The sequence below is a fragment of the Chinchilla lanigera genome, unplaced genomic scaffold (assembly GCF_000276665.1).
Source record: "Chinchilla lanigera isolate Chin_1 unplaced genomic scaffold, ChiLan1.0 scaffold00118, whole genome shotgun sequence".
Taxonomy (NCBI): domain Eukaryota; kingdom Metazoa; phylum Chordata; class Mammalia; order Rodentia; family Chinchillidae; genus Chinchilla; species Chinchilla lanigera.
Window position 1 is genome coordinate 2,770,842 of NW_004955519.1, and position 19,563 is coordinate 2,790,404.

Here is a 19,563-nt window from a genome sequence, read left to right on the forward strand (position 1 = left end):
AAAAACACATTGCCACTTCAAATTCTACCACCGATTCCAAGGACTGTCTAAATCATTTTATTTGGATGCTTTGCTGCATCAAATATTCCTTGAAATGTGTGAGCCATTGGCTGGATCCTGGACATGTTTTGTTCACAATATTTTGATGATTTTGTTACTCATGGTAAAGGGATTTGACATGGATGTCTGGTTTATGTTTGGCTTTTGGCATAAGCTTTGCAGTTTAATTTAGTGTAGAATTGGTTGTATCATTACCAGAACTAATTGGATAGAAATAGAAGCATATACTGCTACCTTCCCATCCCTGATACCAAGAAAATGCCTGTGTCCCAAGGGAAACCCAGTTAAGGGAGCTTGGAAACATTTTTCATGGATCATACTAGGTTTTATCTGAATTCCTTCCCATAAATAGTATTAGAATCGATTTTTACCATCTCTTTATTTCCTTCAGGCTAGGCACGTTTCCGTTGAGCTGTGCTAATCTCGCAGAAAACAGATGTTTCATGCAGTGATGATTTGGAAGACAGTTGATACCAGGAATTGAACTGAATGGTGCATCACTTACAAAGAATCCAATTTGTCGAGTCTCTGACAGCACCAGATTCCTTTCACATTGGCCACACGTTTTTTATATTAACTCTTGGCTAAAATAAGAACAAGTAGGATTTTTTTTTAATCCACTGATTTCTACCATCTCTTGCAAGGCAACCTGACTTTTCTTGCTGTTAACTGATGTACAAATAACACTTTGTTATCATTCATTGTGAGGGTCATAAATCTAGATTTCTAGGAAAAAATCAGTATTTTCCAAGAAACTTATGTGTTCTGTTCCTCATGTCTCCTTTGTCTTCTGACTGAGTGCATCAAAGTTTGACCTTGAACAACTACTTTGTTGATTTTCCCATCTTCCTTCACAATACATCTACTTCTGGATACTTAAAAGCATAAGGTATAAGGTTAAAAATGGAGAACTGTTATAATGTGGAAAAATTTTGTTTTGTTAGTCTTTTTCTTTCCTCGCCTATACTTGTCTTAACAAGATAAATAGATCAATAGACAAAATTCCTTTAGAGAATATATAGCCTCCCCTTCTGTGGTAGACAAATCCACCCACAAAATGTTCATATCCCAGTCCCCAGAACCTGAGAATGTTACAGGGCAAAGGGACTTTGCAGAATAGCTGAATTAAGGCTCTGCAGATGGAAAGCGGTGGGGTTTGAATAAGTGTCCACAAAGGCCCATGTGTTGAAGCTTTTGTTCTCAGCCTGTGACTGTGGGGAGGCGGTGGGAACTTTAAGGAGTTGGGTCTAGTGGGAAGTCATCGTGGATATAGAAGGGGATTTTGGGACCTTGGGCCTTCTCTTTTTTCCTTTTTTGGTATTTTGCCTGCTGTGAGGTAAGCAACCTTCTCTGCTGAGCACTCTTGGCATGCTTCACCACAGGCCTCAAAGCAACCTAATCAGTGGATCATGACCTGAAACCTCTAGCCTGAAACCTCTGAAACCATGACCCAAAATAAACTTTCCTGTTTTAAATTTTCTCGGGTATTTTGTTACAGTAACAGAAAACTGACTAACAGAGAGATTAGCTTGTGTAATCTTAGGTGGGCACAATGTCATCATCAGAGTGTATATGTGTAACCAGGAGACAGGGAGTCAGAGTGAGAGAAGGACATGTGCAAGCAGAATCAAAGTGATGTGACTGTGATTTGTTACAGCAGCAATAAGAAGCAAATATTCCTTCTTGAACATTATCAATACATTTTTGCACCTGGGTTTACCTTCAAGGGTGCAAAAGGAAGGAGCCATCTCTTTCTCATTCAATTTTAAAAAGTAGATTTTAATGCTCTGCATGTGGTAGCTACATAATAAGTTCCATTCTTATATACTTAAGTAAATCATGTTATATTTGTTAGTTATATGCCTTACAAAAAATTACTCAAAACTTAATGTCTTAAGACAGCATGGATTTGCTCACAGTGTCTCTCAACTTACCTGTGTCCTCTGACTCAGAGTGGTGATCAAAGTGTCAGCCAAGGCCGCAGCCATCTCAAACCTCAGCTGGGAAGGGTGCTCTTCCGGGTTCATGCTCATGTGGCTGTTGGCAGGAGGCAGTTCCAGAAAATTGTTAACTAGAGTCTGCTCCCTGTGGTTTCCACATGGGCCTCTCCTGAGTACAGCTCCCAGCATGGCTGTGGCTTCATCGTCAGAGCACACGTGTGAGAAAGCCAAAGAAGATGAGCAAGACAGAAGCCAGAATCTTTATGTAACTAATCTCAGAAATGACACCCTATCACCATTGGTGTATTTTGCTGATTAGAAGCAAACTACTAGATGCCCACACTCAGAGAGGTGGGGTTACACGGGGCTATACCAGGAGGCAAGAGCCATGGGGTGATTTTATAGGACATTTTAGAGTTAACTGCCATACTTTAGGTCTTCGTTTAAAGTGTAACATATTTCTCCATGATCAGTGACTCAAAAATGAGTAATGATTGTTTTCTCTCTCATTTCTGTGCTGGGGATGGAACTCAGGACCTTATGCATGCTAAGCAAATACTCTATACTGATCCACTTCCCTAGCCCTGTGTGATTTCTTTTAATAAATTGAGTAAGTCTGTGGTAATACATGGTGAGTTTTCCTTGGTATTTCTGCCTAAATAGCTTCTCGTAGTTACTCTCTCCTGTGAAGGAGAATGCCCCAAACATGAATGATTAATGTAGAATTTTAGATTTTGTGGTTTTTTCATAGAGAGATAAAAGGCTGATTTTTGGTCTCACCAAATCATGGGTAGCTTTTTTGTTTTTTTGGAAGAGCTCCTCATTTAACAGTAGTGCGGGGGCTGGGGATTTAGCTCAGCAGCACAGTACCTGGCAAGCATTAGGTTATGAGTTCGATTCCTGGTACCGGAAAAAAAAAAAGAAATGTAAGCAGTAGTGCATTAGAATATTCTATCACTGTTCCCCCTTATACTGACAATATACATGTGACAGTTATGGATATAAATCAATAAATTTTCAGAACAGTGATGAACATGACCCACAGGGTGAAATGTGAAGTTTTCCAGCAAGAAGTTTCATACAATTTTCCTTTGGGTGGGTCATCTGTCTTTTTCATATTGATTTGTACCTGATCTTTATATATTCTGAATGAGTTACTGTCAGTTATTTGTGTTGCAAATACCTTGTCTCTTCTGCCTTCATTCATTTGTAGTACTGTATTTTAATATGTCAATAAAAATTTCTTCAGTGTATTAATCTAGTCCTTGATTAGTACTTCCTGTCACTTCTTCAATAATCATTTGGTAACCCAAAATCATGAAAGTATTTTCTATATTAGTAGATGTTTTATCATTTGGCCATTTATATTAATGTATGTATTCCTCCTACAATTAGTTTTCTTTTTAAAATTATTTTTAATTAACATTAAAATATATTTATCATGCATAAGGTGATATACATATTCAGATGATTAATTCTAGCTAATAAACATGCATTACCTCACATAGTTTTTTGTGGTGAGAACCTTTAGCATTTTTCAAGAATACAATACATTATTATTAACTTTAGTCACCACATTGTAAAAATGGATCTTTTGGAATTATTCATACTCACTGAAATTTTGTATATCTTGATGCAATTGGTTTTTATGTACAGTGAGGTACAATTACATTTTTAAATTTAGTTTTGAAAAAGAAGGAAAATCCAAAAAAAAAAAAAAAACCCCACATGATGGAGAATGTAATGAAGAGTTTCAGGAATTGAACAAATCATCCTGTTGTAATAATAATCACCATAGCTAGTGTTTATTTAGTGCCTACTGTTAACTAGAAACTATTCTAAGAACTTTCCCTGTGTTAACACCTGAAATCCTCACAATTCCAGGAGATAAAACTAGGATTATCTCATTTTTTCAGATGAGAAAACTGAGACATTAAGTAACTTGCTCAAGATCAATTAGCTAGTGAGTTCTGAGACTGAGTTTCTAATCCACCCAGTCTTTTACTGTGATTCTAAGTGCCATCTTTTCTTGTATCAAACAAATTGATTGACCTTTAGTGACTAAAACTCTATGATCATATTGGTTTGGCAGATAGGTAAATAAATTGCTGTTCTTGAAAATGTTTTATTTTTAAGTAATTTCACCAATTTAAGATTTTGTTTTTCTAATATATTATTTTAAGAGGGAACAGATTAAATTGATAATCTAAAGCAAGAAACTATTATAAAAATTTAAACACATTTCAAGTTTGACAGGAGTATATTTTTCATATTTTACATGTACAGTTTAAATATTTTCTCTTAAAAACAATGAAGTACCTTACTATGTTTTAAGATATTCAGGGATATTTATGCCATTTCCTGCTAATTTCAGGTTTCTATTGGTTTTTGACCTTTTATTTAACTCTTAAAATTCTATGTATTTTAGATATTAATGGTCTGAAAACTTGGCTTTCACCTAACTTCAAATACTTGAGAAATAATTTCTGTTTCACAGTTCTATATATAATTTTGTAATTGTGTCTACATATTTGAATTATTTTCCAAGCAATTAAAAACCAGCTATAAATACTCTTTACTTGAAAGGGAGACAAGTTTTACTGAAATAAGACTAAGAAATAATAACAGCATTTATTGCCTTAGTTGAAAATCATCATATTAAATGTCTTGGTAAGAAAACTTCAATGCTTCTATGTAACCTTAGTCTCTAAAGAGCAAGATACACTTCCAGAGAATTCTAATACATTTTTCTTTGCTATTTTACTAGAAATTCGATAATCAGTAGACTTCGTTCTCCAGTGAGTTAGTACCCAAGTAGATTTTGAATGCACAGAATAGTGTCTTCTGAAAGTTAGCATTACAGATAGCTTACACTGATCATAATTTTCTCATTCACAATAAATTTCATTTATTTTATAGTCTTTCTGTTACCTCTGATGAAATGAATATTTATAGCAGCTCAAATCATAGTAGCTACATCTTGAAAGTGACCTATACGCCTATCAACTGGTGAATGGATAAAGAAAATGTGGCATTTATATACAATGGAGTACTGCTCAGTCATAAAGAAGGATAAATTGGAGTCATTTATAGGAAAATGGATGCATCTGGGGACCATAATGTTAAGTGAAATAAATCAGACACAGAAGGTTAAATATTGCTTGGTTTCTCTTATATGAGAAACCTAAAGTCTAAATAAGTTAAAGAGCAAAATAAAGGATAGATGATAGGAAAAGGGAGGTAGACTTTATGGCAATGGGGTTGGAGTCTAGTGCTGGGGGGGGGGGGAGGGAAGGGGAAGTATAATGCATCCAAATGCAGTAGGTTATATGTACTTGTTCCCCATGGTGAATATATTTAATATGTATTACAATCAGATACTAAAAAAAATTTTTGAAAAGAAGGAAAAAAGAATCTTCCGTACTATGAATATAGACTAAACTATGGCAATTCTTTTGCCTAAAATGCAGAATCTTTTTTCCTTCCCTTTCAACTGCCCATTATAAATGTAATCATGATGTAATGCAAACAGGTACTAATAAAAATAAACATTAAAAATAATACAATACAATACAGGGTTTTTAGTGCTGGCTCTTAATGTTATATACGTATGGTTTATGAGCACAGCCTGTAGAATTACTGTTCCATAGTACATGAAATATATTGAGTATATTTCCTTCTGAAGAGCCAGTTGTCTCAAGTGTCATTACATGTGCATCAGCCTGTGCATGATAGGGAGACATTTTGCTACTGATGTCACTCACAACTTTGGTTAAATGGATATTCTCTTGTTTTCTTTAGATAGAACTCCCACAATTCCATGTAATAAACTATCTCTTTCCAAGACTGCAGAGCTGCAAAATTAACACTTCTCTTTCGCTTGATGTTTGTGTTCATATATAAGATGGGGGTTAAACTCTTATTTTTGGCAAGCTTGTAGAACTTACAGTGAGTTGTCACTTGCTGCGTGATCACAAAGCTTAATTTATGTCACCAGTTCTAGATTGTAAAGTTTACTGAGATGCGACAGCATCCTAAATGCCATGGTCTTCTTGGGGAAGACATTTTTGGGACGTGCTTACCTGGCCTACCTTTGCTCAGTGTACCATGCAATTAGAGAAAAGATTAGTTAGCACGGTGTTGAGGGGAGTCCTCTGTAGCTGTGACCCTTCTCTGGCCTGGGTCACAGCTTAATCAGAAATGTATAACCTCCTGATTTGCCTACATTTGGAGGAATGTGGAAAGTGAAAGAACGAGCAGGAAAAAGAAGTGACGTTTGTTAAAATACCTCCTAAGTGACAAGCATTAAGTAGCGAAGGATAAAAGCATACAATACACATAGTGTGCATTTATACGTTGTACACATGCACAGTGCCCCTTGATCGTCATATTAACCCTGTGTTGTACCTGCTATTTTCTGAACAGGAAATACAGTCGGAGAAGTGAAGAGTCTGGCGCTATGTCTCCCTATGGGTATTGTGCTGATTTTCAAACCTGAACTTTCTGCCTGTAATTGTGTGTTAAATTTTGTTGTTTTAGGGTTAACTTAGTTGTTTTGGGGTGTCTCCACTAAGCTCCCTTCAAAGTTTGCTGCTGCCCTGGCTTTTCTCCATGCCCTAGGAAGGGTTTGCTGAGCTTGCCCCACCTTCATGTTTGAGACTTATTATGCAGTAGAAGAGGTGTAAGACCAGATTGAGAAGAGTCTGTCTGCTACAGTTGGGTGTTTGGCCTTGTACGAAAAGAACAGGGAGGCATTAAAGGGTTGAGGGGTTACAGAAAGTCCAGTTCACTGTGTGTGGGAAAAAGATTGGAGGTAACCAGTTAAGGTTTCTTTTGCCAGTATACTTTTACCTTATAAGGAAAGAAAGGGCCTAGGGGTGTAGCTCAGTAGTAAAACACTTTCCTAATGTTCACAAGGCCCTGGGTTCCATCCCCAGAACCCTCCCCCTAAAAGTAAAATAAATATGTCTTCATTATTTCATCCTCTGTATTTTTACAAACTTAAGAATCGAAAATAAATTTAAAAATCTTCTTTAAATCTAGAAGGGAAAGGGAATAATAAATAATTTAGCCTAATGATGAGTAAACATCAGACTGAAGTAAGGGACATTTTATGCAATAAGCGGTCTGTACTTTTAATGACAGAAAGAAAACCGGGGACTATTTCAGATGCAGGAACATTAGACATGGCCTTGAAATGCAGCCTGCAGTTCTGGCCTGGGAATTTGTTTTTCTTTCCCTCATAAAAGACATTACTCTGACAACTGGCACAATTTGAATATGTGCACATAGGTACAGTAATAGTATTGTATTGATGTTAACTTCATAATTTTTAGATGAGTGCTATAGATTTTAGGAAAATGATTTCAGAAATACATAGTGGAAATCATTTCAGGGCAAGAAGCATCATGTGTGCAAGTTACTCTGAAGTATTTCAGAAAGAAGAGTGACATTTATAACGAGAACAATGGCAAAGCATGTGTGATAAATGACAGCTTGGGGGGCGCTGAGTGAATGGTGCATACAGTTCTCTGTAGTATTTTTGCAAGTTTTCTGCATGTGTGAAATTCTTTCAAGGTAAAAATGAAAAAAGAAATTGTTGCAGTCAGGAGGGAGAGCAAAAGATTAGTCAGGTCTGCCTCCTGGCCCAGGAAGTCAGGCATTAGGTCCAGGGTGAGCGAGTCGGAACCGGGGATGCCTTGGGATATGGCAACCAATGTGCCCCAGCATTTGGGGAGAGGTGCGTTTTTTCCATAGCCCCATTGCCCGCTTTCCTTTCCTCCACAGATTTGAGCTCTGTTATGCATTTGGTGTTTCACCATGCTATCTTTTTTTACTTTCTCTCCACATACATGTATAACGGATAATTGCCAATTCACTGAATAATGAACTCTAAGGTTGAGGCAGGAGGAAAATGAACTGGATTAAGACAAGGAATGTAGGCTGAGAAACTCTTGCACTAGGAATGTTTGCAAGTAGGAACCTCCTTGGAAATGAGAGCTAACGCCAAAGAATATGACTTACATATTTAAAAGAGGCATTGTACTTTGTGTTTATCTTCGGCTAAAGGAGGTCTGACTTACATGTATTGCGGACTGACTTAATCGTCCTAGGGGGCTAAAAGAGAAACAAGGCTTCTCTCCCAACTCATTTATTGTTGCCCAAGGGCAGGAAAGAGCTTCTCAGCTGCAAAGAGACAGTAGCTTGGCAGCCATACTTGTAGAAGAAAGGAAAATGTAGGGCATGTGACTCTGAGAAAACAATAAGAATTTAAGAATGACATCAATTCCTGGTGCAGGACATAAAAGTGGGAGGAGAGTTGAGGTAGTAAAGATGACAGGGACCTGATATTTTCATAGGAGAGCCCTTTGGTGATGCAGTCCTGATCTTAGCAGAGAAGTAATTCTAACAAAATGAGATTGTTCTTAAACATACAGTACACCTTCACACAGTTTGGCATTTGTTTTCTTTTGAGGTAGTCTTAAGAAGCAATTCTTAATGGAAATTAAACAAGGTTTAGTAGAAGCATGCGAACACCACCCTGAAGAGTAGAAAGAAAATTGCCCAGTGTTCCTACTGCATTATTTTTAAAACTACTTCCCAACCAGCAACATGAATTGTGTTCTAACTGGTGAAGACAGACGCACATTGACTAGAAGCAAAATACGTGAATGAACTTAAAAAAATTGGCTTGGCCTTTCCTTTAAGCCTGTGTTTGGTCCTTCTGGGTCATGTAAAAAGATTTAAGAAAGAAAGAAATATAGCCCTGGGCAATTCTGTGTGGACTAGATTTCTGCTTAGAGGATAAGCAGGAAGCAAAGGAGATAGAGGAGAAATGAGACTGGAACAATTCAAATGATTCCAAATAAGAACTCTGCTGAGCACTTCAGAGCTTTTAGTCCTCATGAAAATGCAAAATGATTAATTTTTTAATGCCATGAAACCATGAGGGGGAGATTAGCTCTATAAATTGCATAACATGCTTGCAGTGGAATGCTGTAAAGTCTTTCCCAAGGAAGAGCTTCTGCTCTGTGTGTTGCACATGGGAGGGTATTCAAAACAGAACGCTGAGCTTGTTCTCATTTTTAAGCAAAGATTTCTATAAGGCATAGAAGGAAAAAAGAACCTGAAAGCACAAACACGAAATTGTTAACAGTGCTTAAGTCAGGGTAGGTATGAGGATGGCAGTAAGATTTCCAGTTTTGATATTCCATGCTTTCCTATCCTTCAAATAATATGTCTTTTTTAATGAGAAAAAATAAAGCCATTTGCACTTTGAGAAAGAAATTCCAATAATTTTCAATGGCAGAAGTTTTAAAAAGTAAGGAATGAGTTTTGGTGCACTATATAATTGTAAGACAGGCTAAATGAGAATAGGAAAGCTGAATGTCCTTTAGAAAACAGAGAAAGCAGTGCCATGGAGAACCAGTCTATCTAAAATGGTGTATACAGTGAGTTTATAAATTGTTGACATGTGTTCTCAGCATCTACTGTGAGCCTCTGTCCCCATCCCCAAAGTTGTACAATTTGAACACCCCTGCCTGTGCCTTATTGAATTTTATACCTTCTCCCACCACAACGCATGCCCATGGAAGATATTCCACCAACTATGGGGGACTGAGCTTGGAGGACTATACGAGAGAGAAAAAGCATGTGAGCAGTGAACAAATAGCATTACTTCCAGAGGGAGTAAATTTATTGTAGTAAAATCTCAGAGTGAAAAAACTGAATCGGAGGAAAAATATCCTCTGGCATCTGCCCAAGTGTTTTTGGTTGGTCATCCTGCAGATTTTCTTAATGAGACTCAATTTAGGCTGAAATTTTATCACATATAGCTTTTGTTTTGTGCCATTCTTGGGTATTTCAATACATCCATCATATAACCATCCTTAGAGTGTACTTTGTCCTCCTTTCTTCTTCTGTGCCTGCTTTTGTTTATTCTGTCACCATGTTGTGATCGTCATAGAGACTCCAGTCTGGGCCCTGTCCTTCCAGCTGTGACCTCTGCCCTGCATTTCCTTTCCAGAGCTCCTTTTCCACTGAAGGCACATGGAGTGATTTCTTAATTCTGACTTGGGCTTTCCATTTCTAGATTGACGTCTCTCAGTGGAAACAGAGCATCGCTTCTGAGGTGTGGGTTCAGTACATACGTATTCATGAAAATCAGATGCTGGTGCTGAGAGTGCAAGTAACAGATTGCCACTGGATCTGAGCTCTGGGCCCCACGCGTTATGAAAGGAATCTGGTGAATGCTAGGTACCTTCTTCCCAGAAAAATGCACATACTTGAAAACTGTGTGGACAATTCCAGGGAGTTCACAGGCCATCTGAAGCCCATTAGTCCCCCAAAGATTTTGCATCTCTGTAACCAGGGAATTGACGCATGCTCTATTTTAGGATAGATATAAAGGAATGAACTTCCTGGACAGGAGAATTCAATTAAATACAAAAAACCATATCGATAGTATTATTCATGCTTCAGACTACATGAAGGCACAACAAACTGAAGGTAAAGTCAGACTAGAGTGTTATAGTTCATAGCATGACGTTAGAACTAGCAGGAACAATTTGGTAAAACAGAATTTGGCATATAGGTGTACAGCTAAGTGAATCGTACACTTCCGCTGTGGGTGACTCTTAAACATTGGAAACCAAGTTTTTAGGTTTAGGAATGTATTTGTGCGTGTGTGTATATGTGTGCGGGGAGAGTTTGTGTGTATTTTAAACAACTCATAGAACCAGAATCGTAATATATGTCAAAAAGGAAGTAATGAATTTCATATCCAATTCCTTTGGTATTATGGACACTAACCTTTTTTTTGGAATTTTCTTATTTTAAAGAAAAAAAACCCAAAATAACAACAACAGAGACAAAAACAAAACAAGACAAAAGTAATAAAAATAATACAGAATTTCAAAACAAGATAGGAATTAACAATGGTTGTTATGTTACATATTGTTATTATCAATGAAGTTGCTCAAATTACCAGATGTAACAATGCAAGATTGATCAAACAATTAAAGAGAATGAAAAATAAGAATTAAAAAAAAAGAAGGCCTCCAAATTCAAAGACCCAATCCAAAAATGGGCATCTGAGATGAATACACACTTCTCAGATGAAGAAATACAAATGGCAAATAAATACATGAAAAAATGTTCAACATCACTGATCATTAGAAATGCAAATTAAAATAACCCTGAGATTCCATTTCACACCAGAGAGAATGGTTATCATCAAGAAATCAACCAATAGCAAATGCTGGTCGGACTCTGGGGAAAAAGGAACCCTTCTCCACTGTTGGTGGGAGTATAGACTGGTTCAACCACTGTGGAAATCTGTGTGGAGATTCCTCACAAAACTAGGATTGGAGGTCCCACTTAACTCAGCTATTTACTTTCTGAGTATTTAGCTAGAAAAACTGAAAACATCATACCATAGAGTTATATGTGCACTCATGTTTATAGACAATAACATTTTTATGTTGCTGGTTCCTTTCCAGGATGGACAAGCTTCATTTATACCATATCTGGAGATGTGTACATTGGTAAGTTAGGAATATCTCATTTTGGCTTCAATTTCAATTTCATTTCGAGTACTGAAGGGGTAAAAGGTGTATTGAAATCACTTTACCAAATCATTGAATACTATGCCTCCTTCTCTCCCACAACAGCCCTCTTTCATTACAGCACATGTGTACTCAGGGCAAGCTGTGTCACAGCTTCCAGAATGTTCAGTGAAGGAGAACATACTACCAGTCGTGACACAGCCATTTCACTATGTCCTGTGTGCAGACAGAAGTGCACAGTTATGTGTGGTAACACCTCAGTAAGAGATTGGCAGCCTCGAAACTGATATAGGGATGGAGCTATAGTAGACTGTAATGGGAGCAGGAATCTCTTTGTCTCCTGGTAAGTAGACAGGGGAGGATTGGAAGTTCCAGATGCATCTGAGATATCTCAGAGTTGGTTTTCTCCTATCCTATGTGTATGTGTTGCTTATTGAGTCTAGTCAAGAAAGTATATCAGAGAACCAATCAACCCTCATTTTATAGATGGGCAATGTGAAATCTAAATGAATGTGCCGCAGGAGACGTGGGACCGGAACCAAAGGCTCCTCAATCCGTTTCCAGGCTGCTCCTTATAGTCTTTGTCCAATGACAGTGAGAAGCCACATCATCATGTCTTTTCAAATCAAAATCCCTTAGCTAACCGAGCAGCCAAAGAGCCAAGGAACAGCAGGTTGGAGAGAAGGGCTCGCAGAGAAGGCTGGCTGCTGCCTGCATCCATTCTAACCCTTCCCATCCTCCTAGAAGCAGCCATGGGTTTCAGAGAAAGACTGCGGGGCTGGCAGAAGACTTCTGTAACAAATGCTGTTAGTGCCCTTCCCTTATCACTGGGCCCTTGCGTCCTTAGTGGCCACTGACTGACTTTCAGCTGCTGAGATCTGTGCTGCTTTTTCTGACATCGGGGGGAGCTGCTCTGCCTCCATCAGGCTGGATGAAATGACTGGAGAATTAACATTCTGGAAGCTACCTGACTTGGGTAGGATAGTGGAGAGGCCTGTGTGAGGGGCCTGTTCCTAGACTTTCCAGGTAGGAGTATGCCAAGGTGTTCGCAGTGCGAGTGTGTCTGATGAGACACTTGTGTTGTTTACCTTCCCTTCCTGTCTCCCTCTCCTGACTTCGGCACTGTTCCCTGGGATCACCTCCCAAATAAACTCCTTGGGCCAGAACATGGGAAAACCCAAAGTAGGAGAAACAGCCCCCCACTTCCCCTCTGCATTCCCAGTGACAATGGTGGGTGGTGTGGAGCATCTCAGGTACAACCCGAGGACCCCCACTCTTGAGACCTGCATTTGGGTTCTTTTTATCCTGCTTCTGCAGGGATCTCAGCCTTGAGGTTTGTAACTCCCAAGAAGGCCGCCTTCTTGGGTAATACATTCTCTGCTCCAGGCAGCTGACTTGCTGAAAAACATCTACTTAGGGCTAAAAGACCACATCCAGGCCTCTTTATTTAAATCATTCTTTACATTTTCCTAAAAACGTGTTCAGTTGCCTGAAAATTTTCTTCTGGATATAACAGTATTTTGAACTCATCCCTAATATAGCATAAATGGGCTTTATTCCTCTTTCACTGAGTAGCATTTCAAAAGCAAAGTCCATGTAGTTTAGCATTGAACAAAGTACAAAAAATCTAATAGTGGTGTCATAAGTCCTTATGCACTCATGTTAAACTATATTAACCACTTGGAAGGGATGAGACATTATTTGTTGTGTGATCTTTTGACAAGCTTCATTTTTTTTTTTGTTACTGGCGCTTGAATCCAGGATCCTATGCTTGCCAGGCAGGCACTTGGGCCACTGAGCTATACCCCCAGCCCTTTAGGAGCTTTTGAAACTCCAAAGAATCACATAACACTTTATATGAATAGGAAAAAAGCATGTTTATGGAAGTAACCCTTATGATTTATGATTTTGAGAGCAAAAAGTAATCTGCTCAAAAGAAAAGTAATGCAGAAAATGCGTGGACTCTAAGGTGATAAGGGTTTTGGAAATGCTTTTATAGGATGAGGAAAAGCAGGGAGAAGCAGACTTTCTGTAAAGGTCCACATAGCAAATATTGTCATCTCCACGAGCTGTACATCTTCTGCTCCAACTACTCAGCTCTGCCTATGTAGCACAGAAGCAATAGATAAACAGATGGGTGACTGTTCCGTAATACTTTATGTGAATTTATGTGTTTTTAATTTATCATGAAATACCACTTCACTCATTTACAAAAGTAAAGACCATTCTCTACAGTAGCTCAGAATTGATTTTGGTTGGTATGACACTGTAGAGGATAAAATGGAGAAAAATTTACAAGTAATTTTTAAAACCAGTTTTAATCAGTAGTTGCAGCTTTGTTTCCTAACAGACTTTTAGTCCTAGAAGTCAATAAACAAAATGCTCTATAATTCTCGGGGTGAGAGTGACCCTCACATCCACTTGTTTTTCTTGAGGTGAAGCAGGATTTTCCTGAGTCATCTCTGGCCTGATCCTGTGGGCCACAAGTGGAAAACAGCTGGCAGGAGATAAGGTTATGGTCTGTAGCCTTGAATGAAGTTGCATTTGTCCAGAGTAAGCTGGACCAGGGAGAGAATCCAGCTCACAAAACTAGCCCCTTAGGACTCTGGTTTAACCAATAAGCAACCAGCCAAATGACCTCATTTGAATTTTATCTTCATCCTTTCCTCCTTCCCATCCCAGTAGGGATGTTAATGAGAAAAACAAAAATGTAAGAACAAATCACTGGAGAAAAAGAAATGACAAAACAGAAATATCTGTGGAATGCATACTGATTTGTAAAATAAAGTCTAGAAAATGCTTTCTGACTTTATTACCTCAACTTTATCTTGCTTGTAAAACTAGAATGGTACCAGCCAACCACAGATGGCAGGAACTGATAAACAAGTTAATTGTCTTTTTCGAAATGTCTAGCACCTCCAGTCTGTTGAAGTAAGTGTTGTAAATATATAATTAGGGTATCAGGATGGAACAAATAGGCTACAATTTGAGTTGAGAAAATAATCTGGGCAGACTGCATTAAATGGAAATTTAAGAGTGCTATTTAAAATATTAATTGCTACAGGATGTGCTTGAAAAGGACACTGAGAGATTTAGTTTGGCTAAGTTAATGCATCAATCAGAAAGGTGGAAGAGTTTATGTCCTGTGTCCTTGAAGCTTGGTACAGTTTATCAACGTGAATGCCAGTCCCTTAAAATGTCCAATATCATGTATACTGTTTGGTGCTTAAAAAGTACATTTAGAAATATAAAAACATTTGTCTGCGGTTATTGAAATGACAGCTAAGTGGCTTATGAAGACAGTAAACTGTCTACACTTATTTAAATAAGTAGTTATTTATACTTAGTTGGTGTTCAACTTTTGTTTGCAATTCTGAGTGGTGGTACAAAGTTTGATGTGATCTTTGGAAATCACAATAAAGCTTGGGGAAATGCACATATGTACATCAGGAGCCCTTTTAATTGTCTCCCACCTACTCAGGCGAAGACTGCCTTGACCAGAGCTCTCCATTCATTGGCCAGTACCTTGAGGAAGGTGCCTGAACACCCAGGATGATCACCTCCTCTCACTAGCACAACTGTAGGGGATTTAAAAGCAGTTCTGTTTCTTTTCTGAGAGTTTCTGCCAGTGCACCAATAATTGCACCCATGTAATTTAATTAGACAATATGAAAGTTAATAAAGTATGCAGTAAAAAGAAGTGATTTTTCTAGAACAAGTGAGTCAAATATGTTGACGGTGAATTGCTAATTAAAATGTCTTTGAATTAGTAAAAGAGAGATGACAGTAAGAGGGGAAACTGTAATAATCTAGGGACATTTAGGTGGTACACTAGGAGTGTGAGTTAAAAAAGAAAGACAATGTTTCTAACCTATCAGCAGACTCATCTTCACTATATTTATAAAATCATAAAGGAAAGTACACTTACACTTTAAAATAAAAGTGTTTGAGGCAGTTTACTGTTTTCAGTGAACAGTCTCTATCAGATAAGAGGGCGTCAACTGATACATATAAAGTTGGTGGTGTTCAGACCGGCAATGGCAATACCAGAATGTGTGCAGCAGAGAGTAAATACGCCAGCAGTGTTTATGAAGAGGAGAAAAAGAAAAAAGAAAGTCGGCATATGCCAAAGGGATGTACAACAGTCACCAGCACTACATTTAAAATAGGTTTTAAGGTATTTTTCCCCTTTCTGATTAGGTTAAAAAATTGCAATTAAATTGTTTTTAATTAAACTTTCCTTAACTGCGCTATTAAATTTAACATTCTTGGCAAAGAGTCCCAGTGGAAACTATTTACTATCTGATTTGGCTGTATTTATAGTTGAAAATAGTCAGAGACAATTAAATGTATTTTCTTTGAGACTTTTTTTAGGTTCAGGAGATAACCAGATGGGTGAAATATCATAGAAATGACCTGGAAAGGGAGATGGAATCAGTCCTTGCTGTGACCCTGTTTTAAACATTTCATATAATAACACAGAGACGAAAGGTGCACTTAAGATTATTAACCTGGAAACCCGACTCTAGTGTGTATAAGAAAGCTCTGCCTCAGGGTAGAACATTTCAAGTGACCTTTTGTACATCACCACGGTGATTTCTCTCCTACATCAGTAGGGAGGATGGGCAGTACATGCATCCCTAATGAGGTTAGGATGAGAGGGCTTTGAACAAGTCGAATCTTTTGTTTCTAAATTAAGGCTTCCACCAGGCGTGGTGGTGTATGCCTGTAATCCCAGCACTCGGGAGGCTGAGGCAGGAGGATCATTGCGAGGCCGAGACCAGCCTGGGCTACAAAGTGAGCTCAAGGCCAGCCTGAACTGCATAGCGAGACCCTGTCTCAAAAAGAAAAAAAAAAAAATAAATAAATTAAGGCTTCCTTACAAACCAGTCAATGAATACTGCAATCAAAGAAGCTATCTTGATAGGGGGTGCAGAGAAATACCAACTCAGCATTGTTTTGGAGGGCTTACTTTACTGAAACAGTGAAGGAGTTTATCAGTTACTTTACTCGATGTATCATAAGACATTCTACATGATAAAATGAGGAACCAAGAATAGACCACGTGGGTAATGCATGTTTTATAGGAATTAGTTGAGGATAAAGACATGGCTCATTGCTCCCAGGAGATCTCAGTAAAACACACCTAATAAAATGCTGCTCCACATCACACTTAAATATTAGCCAATTCTAAATGTGATTTTTTAACTCCAGACTTTTCTTTTATTGCCAAGACGTGCATAAGTGAGAAATCAATTTGATTCCATAATTTACTTCTCTGACATCGTTGACCTGTATCTTTTTTGTTGTAGCATTTTTCCATGTGCACATAACATACCCTGACCTAGATCTTTGATGGAAAAGAACCTTTAGTGTTATACTGGGGCTGGCCCTTGCTGGGTTGCAAGAGCTGATTGTACACATCTTTCCTGACCTGGTGCTGATCACTTGAAATTGAAAAAAGTATTTACACCATGAAAATTGGCACACACTATATATTGTTTGTTCTTCCCCCCTAGTCCCTGAAATGCTGGTTATTAATCATTCACGAGCACACCACTGCCTCTGAGACAGAGCTTCTTAATTTTTTCTGCCCCATGGACTTTTTTGACATCTGCAAAGTATCCTCCATAGAATGCTTTCAAGTTCAATGAAGTTGTTAGAATGTTAATGTTATTGGGTAGTCCCTTTCAAAAATGGCTCATCAATTAAACATCTTCCAGGTCCTTCTCACTTTGAACAAAAAATTGAGCACAAGGCAAAAACAATGGCCAAATTTTATTTAAGAAGTAGAGGTGAGGGAGAAAATGGCTGTGTAGAGCAAACTTGGGCCAAGCCAGAGAAGAAAAGAGAAAAGCAAAAATAAAAGTACACCCTGGGTCTAGGAATCTCAGGGCGGGTTACCGTGAAGAGGTGTGGACAGCAGGCTCTTCCTGGCATCTGTGTCCTTATATTTCATCCACATCTTGTGGGAACCTGTGAGAAGTTCTACATATAGGGTCCCCAGAGGTGGTGCTGTGTAGATCCTGGGATCCTGACACGCCTCTCTTCCCAGCCAACATAAACCATGCCCTGACTCTTATCTCATTAACAGTAAGTTTATAAAACAGTTTTATGTGTGCTCCTCTGATGACATTTGAAATAACATGCTTTAGCAGATCTACTTTTTTTTTGTTTTGTTTTGGTTTTTCTCCGGTACCGGGAACCAAACTAGCAGATCTACTTTAATTCTAAGTAGTGATTGTCAGAGACTATGTTTTGAGGTATCTACAATACTAACATGATATTATACCTACTGGAGACAAAGTCATCAGTCCAGCTAATACTAGTGTGGTTTGTTGACTACATTCCTGACTGAAGAAAAGCTACATCTGAATATTAGGTATTAGTAAAAATATATCTGTTACTCCCTGAATTCTGTGTGCAGAGCTTTGGTGAGCACTTTGACTCCATGTTGATAACTTGCACTATCAGAATCCTAGTTCATGTTTTTAGGCATCAGCATGACCTCTGATGCTTCATACAAAGTAGAGATGAGAAGGAAGACATCTCTAAAAAATATAGCTATGTTTGGGCTTCAGCTAGTATGCCCCAAATTCTTACCTTATATTTTTGTTTCTATAATTCATTGGCCTATTGTTTTCATTACAACAAATAATTCTTTATTGATTATTAAACTTTAGCTCCAACAGGTCAAGTGAATGCCGTTATTTATATCTCCAAATATCATACAGGTGTCACCCCCCCAGAACATCTGTAAAAGTTAACCACTCCCCTCCCCAAAAAGTTGATCACCCAATCTGGAATCTTCCCTCTGGCATTCAGTCATATGGCTATTTTCTTTAACTCAACTGGAAGACCCACCCTAAATCTCACACTATCTCTACAGCCTTCTGTGGCTGTTCTCACTCACCTTGGCTCCTCCATTCTGCAGCCTCTTCTTGCAGAACCTCTGCTGTAGTCATTAGATCACCACATGCCTCCTTTCCAGTGAGAATCGTGTTAGACTCCTCGCTCCCACCGTTGCCAAATCCTTTAGATTCTTTGTCAGCTCTGTTTCTAATCCATCCCTAGCAATTCCCTCTCTCCCAGTTCAGCTTGTAACTCATTGTCACTTAGACTGCTGCAGCAAACTCCTAACAATGCATCATAATCTCAGTCTTGCCCCCTCTGATTCACTCTGTGCTTTACTTCCAGAATTATTTTTCTAAGACACACCTTTGATGATTTCACACACCCTCTTCAGTGGCTCTCAGCTTCACATGGATAAGATGCCATCCACGGCTTTCTTTGATTTAAAACTAGACTACATTTCTATCGTTCTGCCCAGAAGAATGTTTGAGCAATGTAGAAAGTTTATGGTTTTTGTAGAAGTGCTCACACACACACACACACACACAAATAGAAGTGCTCACACACTGCATTTACCTTATCTGTCTTCTTTTCTAGAATGCCCCTTTTCCCAGCTTTGCCTCTTGTAGGCCTATGTAACCCTGCTTTGTTCAAGTCTTATCTCCCCCATAACAAATACCTGGGGTTCCTAGACCTTAATGGACCCTATGGTTCCTGTTTTCTCAATAAACTTATAGATAACATTGTTACCTGTAAGGGTCAATTTAATTTGTATTATTTCATCCATGACCCTTAGTACAGAGGATATGAAATTTACCCGTTTTGAAGAACCTTCTACCACATTTAGAACAAGGCCTTGTTCACAGCTCAATGACTAGTATTCAAAGACTATCCAATTTATTTATTTTCAGATGAATTATTCTCTGATTATTTTGTGTGAATATATTTCATTTGCCCCAGTGAGATTTTGAATTATACCTATGCAAGAAATCTGCTATGCCATTCTTCATGTTTTTCCAATGTACTAGGGAATCGTAGTGGTCAATACTAGCTGAAATGAATGAATGATAGCACTCAATAATTTTTTTTTTAATTTTTATTTTAAAGATAAAAGGAGGGAAACATTAACAGACATACAACATTTT

At 38.2% G+C, this 19,563-nt stretch overlaps 1 protein-coding gene across 4 annotated transcripts in view; it reads left to right on the forward strand.

The window, feature by feature from the left end:
- Pir (pirin (iron-binding nuclear protein)) overlaps nucleotides 1-19,563 on the forward strand; it is a 114,995-nt gene that overhangs the window by 72,635 nt on the left and 22,797 nt on the right. For 3 of the 4 annotated variants that reach the window (XM_013507011.1, XM_013507013.1, XM_005409167.1), the window contains one exon: nucleotides 11,501-11,545. The exons of the other annotated variant lie outside the window; for it this stretch is intronic. In XM_013507011.1, coding sequence (XP_013362465.1) covers nucleotides 11,501-11,545 — 45 coding nt within the window. The remainder of the gene's footprint in view (nucleotides 1-11,500; nucleotides 11,546-19,563) is intronic. 4 annotated transcript variants of the gene reach the window in all.